Source organism: Anarrhichthys ocellatus, unplaced genomic scaffold (genome assembly GCF_004355925.1).
Source record: "Anarrhichthys ocellatus isolate YVR2014 unplaced genomic scaffold, GSC_Weel_1.0 scaffold12, whole genome shotgun sequence".
NCBI lineage: Eukaryota > Metazoa > Chordata > Actinopteri > Perciformes > Anarhichadidae > Anarrhichthys > Anarrhichthys ocellatus.
In genome coordinates this window covers 628,246-639,541 of record NW_022280042.1, presented here as the reverse complement: position 1 = coordinate 639,541, position 11,296 = coordinate 628,246, and the positions used below count along the sequence as shown (strand labels likewise).

At 42.8% G+C, this 11,296-nt stretch overlaps 1 protein-coding gene across 1 annotated transcript in view; it reads right to left on the bottom strand.

Moving 5' to 3' along the window:
• The window catches only part of arhgap1 (Rho GTPase activating protein 1), a 34,356-nt gene that overhangs the window by 17,357 nt on the left and 5,703 nt on the right, over positions 1–11,296 (bottom strand). The window contains exon 2 of the mRNA XM_031852000.1: positions 8,392–8,610. Coding sequence (XP_031707860.1) covers positions 8,392–8,515 — 124 coding nt within the window. The 5' untranslated portion in view covers positions 8,516–8,610. The remainder of the gene's footprint in view (positions 1–8,391; positions 8,611–11,296) is intronic.

The window sequence follows — 11,296 nt, the reverse complement described above, 5'->3', positions numbered from 1 at the left end:
GTTGGGGGGCTCCTCCTGAAGTCCACTGTCATCTCCACAGTGTTGAGCTTGTTTAGCTCCAGGTTGTTCTGACCACACCAGAGGACCAGCTGTTCAACCTCCCGTCTGTATGCAGACTCATCACCGTCCCTGATGAGGCCGATGACCGTTGTGTCGTCTGCAAACTTCAGGAGTTTAACAGACGGGTCCTCTGAGGTGCAGTCGTTTGTGTAGAGGGAGAAGAGCAGTGGGGAGAGCACACATCCCTGGGGGGCGCCAGTGCTGATAGTCCGGGTGCTGGATGTGATTTTTCCCAGCCTCACCTGCTGCGTCCTGTCAGTCAGGAAGTTTGTGACCCACTGACAGGTGGAGGCTGGCACAGTGAGCTGGGAGAGTTTGGGTTGGAGTATTGCTGGGATGATGGTGTTGAACGCAGAGCTGAAGTCCACAAACAGAACCCTTGCATACGACGCTGGGGAGTCGAGGTGTTGCAGCATGTAGTGCAGTCCCATTGTGGCAAACCAGGGGGAAAAGCCGAGCCGACACAGTACAGGAGGCGGATCCCCAAGCTCAGGTTGGGGGAGGTTATAGAGGGAGTAGGCAGTGTTCACACCTGCAGCCCATGAGCTAATTACAATGAGCATATATTCCCAGGGCTGTGAAGCAGCAGCGCCAGACAGACTGGGCAGAAGAATACGAGGATCTCCTGAACCTCTGGAGAGGAGCTTCAGCAGACCGGAGGTAATTAAGCGGACTCACCTCTCTCCTCTGCTCTGCCCAAACAGGACGGAGGAATCATCTCACACTGGGTGTAGACTGAAGGCCAAAGACCCCGACCGGGAGGAATCTTTTGTTGAGTTTGACCCTATCTCGCTTTACCCTACCCTGTTTATTGAAGGACACTTTATGTTACATGGCTACTGTCGCTGAGTCACCTGTTTTATCCCTGAATCTTGCCTCCATGTCCCCCGGGTTGCCACACCATACTGACTGCATCATCCACCGACCTATTAGTACGGTAGGCAAACTGCAGGGGGTCCAGCAGGGGCCCTGTTATGTTCTTCAGATGGGTCAACACCAGTCTCTCAAAGGACTTCATGACCACAGACGTCAGGGCGACGGGCCTGTAGTCATTTAATCCTGTGATGGAGGTTTTCTTGGGGACCGGGATGATCGTCGAGTGTTTGAAGCATGAGGGGACTTCACACAGCTCCAGTGATCGGTTGAAGATCTGCGTGAAGATGGGCGCCAGCTGGTCAGCACAGACTTTCAGGCAGGAGGGTGAGAGACCGTCTGGGCCCACAGCCTTCCTGATCTTCTGTCTGTGAAAGAGCCGACTCACATCCTCTTCACAGATCCTCAGTGCCGGTGGGGGGTCGTTTGGGAGAGGTGAGGAGGAGGCAAGGGGTGTGGGTGGTTGTTTGATGACGGGGCAGTTGGGGGGTGTTAAAGTGGACTGATCAAACCTGCAGTAGAAAACATTCAGGTCGTCAGCCAGTTGGTGATTCTTCTCAGTGGAGGGGGGAAGGGTGGTCTCCTGTAGTTGGTGAGTACTTGCAGGCCTCTCACACTGATGAGGGGTCGTTGGCTGAAAACTTTTTTCCCAGCTTTTCAGTGTAGCTCCTCTTAGCTACCTTGATCGCCCTCGTCAGTGTGTTTCTGGCCTGGTTGTACAGAATCCTTTCACCACTTCTGTAGGGCTCTTTTTTAGCCCAACGAAGGTCCCTTTTTCAGTAAACCAGGGTTTATTGTTGTTATACGTGCAGAAGGTTTTAGTCGGCGCACATATGTCCTCACAAAAACTGATGTACGATGTCTCTTCTGTGTTTATATATTGTGTTTTTTTTTTTTACATCTGGTAATTCTTTAAATTGACAGATTAATATTGTAAATGTGCAGCAACTTGATTTTGGTTTTATGCACTTGGGTTAGGGTATGGGCATTATTTCTTAGTTATTGTACATGAAAACTATATTTTAATGTGAGTAATTAGGTACTTTCTTTGCATGCAACAAAAAAAAGAAATTTAAAAATAATTTTTATCTGTCTCATACAATACATTCATGATATTTGATTTGCATATTCAATCAAGCATAGTAACCATTCTGCTCTGCTAAAAGTACCTCTTCTTCTTCAACAGAATTAGTTTAGTGTTTCCTGTGGCTTAGTTGAAGAAAAAAAGTAATTTCTGTGTGTGTGCACTGCCTAGGAAGTAGTAGTTGCAATTTTAATTTTAATTTTAATAACTCTTATATCCTACTTATATAAGTTATAGTTCATATACTGAGTCCACACGTTTGCATTTAGTTAAGTTGGACTATGTAGTAATACAAACAGTTCAGTTTGTCAGGTGCATGCAACATTTATGACATTGTTGGTCAGTCCTATTTTGCTGCAATAAAAATGATTGAAGTGAGATGAACTGAAGTGAGGAAAACATGTTGACACCGTTTTCCTTTGGGGACATAATTTGAAGTTGAAAAAAGTAATAAATGGCAATGCTCAGAATATCGCAGTATTGTGATATCGTATGGTGACCTAAGTATCGTGATAATATCGTATCGCTGGACCTCTGGCGATTCCCACCCCTACTATTTATAGCCCATAAAAATCGGACCAATGAGAGAACAGTTTGCTCGCGCATGGCGTTTGTTTACAAGATAAAAAACACAAAAAGACAAAACTTCCTGCACTATGCCTTTGAAAAGGTAACTGCCATACACCAGAAGATTGGCCAGATTAGCCACATCTGTAGGCTCGTCTACTTGCAGAGAGTAAAACTCACTCTTCTTCACGCAACCGACTAATGTAGCCAGGATGTCTTCGGACAAAGCATCGATGCGGCGCCCCACAGTGTTGTTGGACACCGGGATCACGACCAACTTTTTTGCTTCTCTCTCTCCAATCATACATTCCACCATCTCTTTGGCAGCTGGCAAGCACATGTCTTCGGCGATTGTGTGAGGTAGCCCCTTTCTTGCTATTCTGTGACCAGATATGTAGCCCATAGTGCGTTTTTTGTAGACCCAACACATGAATGAGACTGCAGTTGTTTTGGGCTGTTTTGTAACTCCTCCAATTTCGATATAAAAAATGTAAGGGGCTTTTGACTTGCACTGGCATGTTTGGTGTTCAGGTGGCGACGTAAATAAGAGGGCTTCAGACAGCTGTTAGCCAGAACCTCACAGAACTGTCTCATAAAAATTACGTTCCCCCAAAACTAAAATGCATTCTCAATTACGTTTGACCAAAAATGTATTTTCTCCCCGATTACGTTTGTGTTTGACTTATTACATTGACTTATTACAAATACGTTTCTAATCAACATTTTAACACTAACATATTTTTCCCTCTCCACCACCGCCTCTCCTTCTCCCTATTACGCGGTCAGAATACTACCACAACACGCCGCCTGTCTCCGGCAGAAATGCGCTCATCCAGGCCGAGCAACGAGGAACATTACGCGGCTACAATACCTCCACAAAGGCCCGCGTGTAAAATCCGGGAGTAACCGTGACTCTCTTAAGGGTTAGGTTTGGGTGGGGACGTGGCTTCCTAGTGGAAGTTATGGTTAGATGGATACAAATAAATAAAATATACCTCCATAACACCCCGCCACTCTCGGCTCATACCTCCCCAGCAACGAGGCACATCACCCGGCCACAATACCTCCAGAATGTCCCCGGGGTTAAATCCGGGACTTGGTTTTATGGTTCCGAGTGGCGGGCGCTCACCTGTTGGCGCCGGACGAGAGGTCTCCAGCCGCCCCCGCCGTGAGGCACCCCATCGTCAGGTCTGTCAGCCCTCGGAACAGGCCGCGGGGCAACAACTTGTGGGTGGCGGGGGTAGAGGCGAGGCAGATCACAGAAAAATAATAAAGACTAGAGTATGGCAAAGATATGTTGATGAGAAACGTATTTGTAATACGTCAAACACAAACGTAATCAGGGAGAAAATACGTTTATGGTCAAACGTAATTGTGAATGCATTTTAGTTTTGGAGGAACGTAACTTTTAGGAGACAGGGCTGCACCATTAGACCACCATTACATTTTTCCTCTCGCGCACCCCCAATAGGCAGCTTTGGGAATCCCTGCCTTAAAGTATAACAGAGTTTAGAGGGTTGGTGAAAGAGGATGAAAAAGAAAAGAAAGGGGGGAGAAAGGCCTCAGAACAGTAGAATAAACAAAATGCGGATGAGAAAACAAAGTAGAGCCTCCATCTTCATTACTTCTATATTTTTGTAGTTTATTCTCTCCTGAGTAGTGAAGTTTGGATGTATTCAGGGTCGGGTAAAGTCTGACATAAAGGTCTCCCCACAAATTAGGGTACCCTGAGCCTCCAAGATAAAGAACTCTGCCAATACATTTCCATTTAGATCCTGAAGGAGCTTAAACATTCAAGAAAGTAACCAAAACACCCTCCAGATATCCCTGGAACAGTACAAATGTCTATATGTCTACATTTTATTTACTGGTAATCAACATTGCTACCCGACTCTTAGAACCCCACATGGTCCCATTCTGCCAGAACGCTGCTCCTCTTTATTGGATTTCCCAGACCATCGACATAATGAGTTACTTGAATTGACTTGAGACTGTCTTTAAGTATATGAAATCCCCTGCAGGCCTTCATATAAATCATGTCCTACACACCTGGTGATACAAGGGCACAAACATAATCAATAACTAAATAATGAACCCAATCCCAAATACCAACATTGACTTCTAATATGAAGGCCAGAGTACATATCAAGTGCTTTCTGACCAATCGTTACAAACAGCTTTCATAGTCTGCTATGGAAAATGGCGCTCCTCTGACCTGCAGCTTTGAGCTAGTTAAGTTAACATGTGCATGTTCAATAAGACCCGCGATGGTGAGATGTACGCCTGATCGTTAACTAGTGGTCCATTCAGACGGTCTGAAGGGAATTCTACCATAATAATAATTAAAGCTGCGAGCAGCATTGATCGGGCCCTCGCAACTTCACGCACGTCGAGGGTACTAGCAGGACTCTGGCCATGCATTTCTGTGACCGTCATACACTGCGTGCACAAGTTAAACGGTATTTGCTGGTACTGGCAGGACTCTCGGTGACGCGGCTATGAATTTCTGTGACCATCACACTCTGTGCACGAGTGAGATATTTCCTGCGTAGACCAGCAGCGTAGCAAGATCATGTTGCCAGGTCTTAAGCCTCAAATGTTTTGAGTGTACATCCGATACAATCATACATGTAAGCCTTTAAAGATCATTAAGAAAATTAATGTGTGTGAATGTGCTTCAGTGTTTGTAACATAACAGACTGTCAGTTTACTGGGATGGGTTCAACTCCCTGCAGTGTCCTGCTGATTGTATTTGGACTTACATGAAAGTTAACAAAACAGTAGTGCCATTTGCTGTTACTTGAACACTTTAATTTAACACTGTTTTCATTTTAAGTTCTTCTGTAACTTTAGAATGTAGTGTGAAGCATTAATTGTAACGTTTAACCTGATTGTCATGAAGAAGCTCTCGACAGATCATTTATACTAATGCCCACTGACATGGTTTGAAAATCCACTGTTATCTAACTTTTGCTCTCCAAGCATCTTAGTTTGCACATATTTAGATCAGAGAAGTATTTTTCTCATGGTGTGCCCACAAACCCTTTCAATAAGTTCATTGTTTGGGCCGCTGTAATTATACAATCCTGCTTACGTCTGTGCTTATCAGTAGGTGGCGCTATGACTATGAGTTAATATTGGCATGCAGAAGTCCTAAAGCCATGACAGTCAACAAGCATGTCAAGTTTGGGACAGTTTTGAGAAAGTACATTCGAGTTACAACAGCTTGATGGATGATGGCGAACCATGTAAAATGCCCATCACACCATATCCACGTCGTTCGATGAAACCTAAAGCTTTTACTAACTTTTAATCGCCACGGTCTTTAGATTGTTCTGACCAAATTCTAAGCTGATCGGATTAATTCCCAAGGAGAAGTTCGTTAAAGTGTAGCGCCTGGAAATGACAAAAACGACACTAGAAATTCATAAATTCAAAATGGCTGACTTCCGGTTGGGTTTAGAGCATGGTCCCAAGAGACTTTATTTTAAGTCCACATGTGATACATGTGCCTACCAAATTTTATAAATCTATGTGAAACATACAGCAAGGGCTGCTTCGTTGAAATTTTGTAGGGGGCGCTATTGAGCCGATTTGCCACTCTGAAACAATAAAATCATATTCTATAACTACAATTCGGGCTTGTAATCTGCTTGTCCAGTTTGCTTATGTTTCGAGCATTTTTAGCCTCTCAAAATTACCTTCGTTGTTAATGGCGAAGACTGCATCGCCACGACAACGGTGTTCGATGAAACATCAAAAGCTTCATGAACTGGCATTATCAACTTCTTATATTTGTGTGGAACTAATTTGATATCGAGTTTTACCTACCAAGTGAAACAAGCCAAAGTATAAAGACTAACTTCCTGTTACCAGTAGGTGGCGCTATGACTATGATTCAAAATTGGCCTGCAGATATCTTCAGGACTGGAGTCTAATCAAACATGTGAAATCTGGTAAAGATCTGATGATGTGGAGTCGAGTTACATCAGTTTATTTCTTCATGGCGAAGGATCGAAATTCGCCGAGCTGCCACGTCGCCGCCCTTCGACAACTTCTTACAATCTTCACAATGAAGCATTATCAAGGTCTTAAGGCTGTTCCGACAACATTTTAGAGGGATCTGATTAATCTGTGGAGCAGGATGTCAAAGTACACAACTTACAACTTACAGTTGCCACTAGGTGGCGCTATTACTATGATTCTAAATTATCATATAGATGTGTTCCGGGTCAGGATGTTATGACATATGAGAGATTTGGAGCAGATTAGACAATATATGGCCGAGTTACAACAACTTCCTGTTTCGCGGCGAATGGTGTTTTTTTTGACGCCACGGATACATAGTTCGATAACTTTTTGATCTTTGAGTAACTTTTCACTGCCAAGGTCTCAAGAGCATACTGACCAAATCTGAAGTCAATCGGGTTAAATCTCTAGGAGGAGTTCGTTAAAGTACGACGCCTTGAAACTGTCCAAAAACGTCATAACAGTCAAAATGGCCGACTTCCTGTTTGGTTTAGAGAAAAATTCCAAGAGAATTTTTTTGTACGTCCCATCACGATCCACATACCTACCAAATTTCATACAGCTAGGTGAAACCCGGTGTTGGGGCTACTCAATAGGGGGCGCTATCGAGCCAATATTTCATACCGCAGCTGGACACCCCAGACTGCAATTTTCGCAAATTCTGGCTTGCGTGCCAAATTTCACAAAATTCCCAGTATCGCAAGCACCTCCTTTTTGCGACGAAACACGTAAAATAATAATAAACAATAGGTCCTCTGCTCCGACTACGTCGGTGCTCGGGCCCTAACAATAACTTTATTTATATAGCATCTTTAATCAGATGAGCAGATTGCAGGGCTGGAGGCTACAGCAGACAAAAGGACTTTCTTCTTGTAATATTACAGCTCTTCCCCTGAAAATATTGCGACATTATTTACAACTTCTCAGAGAACACAGACTTTTTGTACAAAGAGTTTTTTAAATAAGCAGACATTTTTTCTGAAGCACATATTAAAGTTCAGGTGGTTGTAAATTAATTCAAATAAATTGATGCTTCATTGAGGTTCATAGGTGCCACATGCACATTTAAAGAGGTTACTTCCCCAAACAAAAGACACAGAACAGGAAGGGGAAGTATCATGTATATGTTTGTTGGCTCAGCAGTCATAAGATAAATACTTAAATGCAATTCAGAATGCCTGAGAGCCTTACTGGATTATATTCCATTATATTTAGGGTTCTAACCCCAAAGGATAGTTCCAAACATAGAAGGGTAGAAACCTATATTTGCTGATCCTGAGCTAGAAAGAGACTTAGACCAATAACTGGAACTGATGTGCATAATTATGCTTCTAAAAAAGTATTACCCTTCTCGGCCACATGATTGTGCTGTTGTGAATGCCAAAAAAATGCCTTTGTTTTAATACCTCTGTTTGCTACCCAATTTTCTGAGATTCGCTATTGGAATAACATTGTTAAAATGTATCAAAATATTGTGGATCTCTTATTTAATTTTTAAGATATTGACCAATGAACTTCAAAAGGGCATGGCTCATCACAAAAGTAGACCAAAGTCAAAATCTCAGTCTTTCCGATTACTTTTGCAGCCAATTATATAATAATAATACTAATAATAATACTAATAATAATAATAATAATACTAATAATACTAATAATAATAATAACAACAACAACAAGCATATTCTGGTGATTAGCCTATATTGTAATTGATGGGACCTGGATAATGGATAGTTGACCCTATGGGTTAAGGTCAGCCCTGTCAATAACATACGTCTCACCTGACTTTGTGAGAGTGGACTCATCAGGGGGCCACTGCTGGTCCTCGATGGTGGTCAGCTTCAGCTGTCCTAGCTGTGCAGTCGCAGGGTCTTCACCCAATTCTACCAGCAGCTCTGAAGACATCACACCCACTGTGGAAGGACGCTACACTCACCCACTCACACCGAAGTCTCTCTCACACACAAAGCTGTGTCTACCACGGAGCAGCAGCCAGAGTCCTGCAAGAGACAGAGACAGCCGAGGTCAGCTGGGCAGAAACTATTGATTATCATGAAAGTACGATAATCAGTTAGACAGTGTGGCAGACAGCGTTGTGTGCTACTCATATACTGAGATACTATATTCTATATTGATCTGATCATTGTAGTTTAGATTCTAATGTTTAGCTGCGAACTAATTTCGCATGTATATGTTGTTAATTGCATTACTTAAAAGGGCCGGATCCTTTAAAACACAACTGAATGTACGGTGAGATACGTTGGGTTAGTGAAAACATATGTATTCTTGTTATTGATACATGTACACTGACCCTTACGTGTCTTATTTGTTTCAGGTCTGATACTGTGAAGTCTGGTGCCCACAACCTGCAGTTTGATCTCTTTGTTTTTCTTCAGTTGAGAGGAAATTCAAATATTGTTGCTTGAAACCGACTTGTGCTGCGTTTCTATAGAGAGTCCCATGCGAGCCGCCATGTTGGCCCATTGTTTTGCCCTTCAGAGATCATCGTGCATGTCACCCGACAGAAAACTATGAACACTGCAGCAATGCAAATTTGCGAAAGTTGGAACACTTGTCCAATAAAAGGTGCGAATAGATTTGTGCAACCAGCAGGATCCTTTGACCCAGAGCAGCGTCCGGCAGTCTGTCTGAGCTACTGGAAGATATTTTCTTGAGTTTCCTTCTAACCAAATGCTTTGAGTGAATCAGAGTTCCCTCTGGTAAACAGTTCATCAGTAAGTACATCTAGGGCATTTATTGTGAAAGGTAATAAATGTGTGCTGCCTCTGTCATGATGAAAAGTAAAAAGCTTTTGTACTACTGAGCCTCCGTCTTTGTACAATAAATTGTGTTGAATGTCTGTTGCACACATGATTGGTTTATGCCTCTATTCGCAGTGCAAAAGCTAAGAAAATTGACCTCACTTGAGAAATAAATGTCGCTTTTTTTAAAAGACTTAAGGGCAGACATGAAACAGGGTTTCGTAATTAGGATACAAATGAGTGTATTCCGTTACTGTTCCAGGTACATACGACGTAATCAGATTACTGAAACATTTAGTAAAAATGGAGATTATAGCAGGATTACAATTTGAAGATACATTTTAAAATATAGAATGACGGTTGTCACACAAAGGCCTCTAACGTTTGTAAAAATGAGTGCTGGGCAACGATTAACATTCTTAATCGCAGGATTTTTTTGAGATTAATCGCATTGTTATGACAAAGTTCAATAATGAAGTAGTGTATTGCGCACTTCTATTTTGAAAGTACTGCTATATGAACAAAAGTGCAGTAACATTTGGTTTGCAAACACTTTAAACAAATCAGGTTGTTAACAGCAGTATTCCCTTTACACAGTAGCAGTTCTATCTCTTCACTATCTGTGCTCAGTGTGCTGACTGTATGTGAAACGTTCCACTGCTGTGCAACAGGAACATGTTTCATCTAAATGTGTCTTGTGTCTTCATGACAGTCAGAGCATGTGAATGCAGCTCTACTGTTCATCACTATAATGCTGTAACTCAGAGGTGATGATGGTGACCCAGCGATGTCCAGTAGTCTCCAGTGAGAGCAGCAGCTGCTGCACGTTGTAACGCCGTCGCTTTAGTCGTCCTCTCCTTTAATACAAATCGTGTATTCTTCTTGTGACGGTGCGTCTTGAGGCTCATACGTGACGTCATTCGTTGCGATCCTAAAGGCTCGTTCACACCAAACGCGACGCGAACGCACCTTGAGAACGTTCCTCAGAACGACATCTTCCACAACACTAACCGGCTGCAGTTTGTCTCCACTTCTCTGTAGCATTTGTTAGCTTTGCTTTTGTTTATCTATACTTCTCCCACACGCTGCATCAACGTAGTCTGCTGAAGACTTCCTCCACCGCTGCCAGTGAGCAACGCACTTTCAAAATAATAATAAAAAATAAAAAAACACGTTAACTTGCCCAGCACTAGTAAAAATACTTTCTTCATTATTATGTACATAAAGCAAAAACAGGGAACAACGTCACTTCACTTTTTTGGTCCAGCAAACTGGACAAATGTTGGTTAATCTACTTTCATTTACATGAGTACTGCTGCTGCTTCAAGTTCAAATCCAGCAACTGTCCTATGCCAAATTATTGGATGATTATTGATTTTCACAGCAGGAAGGCAGAACTGGAACTGTAGCGTGATGATGTTCCCCTTCTCTGCTTAACATACAAAACAATGCCTACATTTCAGGTTCTTTTCTTTTCTTTATTTGCATGGTTGGTATTGAGGCAATCCAAAAGAAACGAAGAAAGTTATCACATTACTTTTAAAAAGGTGCAAGATCTGAGATTGGGAGCATGTTAAATTGCCTCTCAATGACTCTTAACATGTTGAAGATGGGCCGGCAGCTCACAGCTAACAGCTCATTACTAACAGTACAAACTACAGCAAAAGTGCTGCCCCCTAACCGCCATGACAGCAGAGCTAAGGGCACGCTCACATGCACTAACATGCACTAGAAGGCTAGCCACTATGTGAACAAAGAGAGGAGAAGCTGTGATAAGAAGCTCTTCATTCTCTGCTCAGGTAGACAGTACTACATATCTTTTAGGGGTGGGGGAAAAAAAAATAAAAAATCGATACAGCATAGTATCGCGATATTTTGCCCCGTTTCTTGGAGGGGGGGGGGGGGGGGGGGGGGGGGGGGTGGG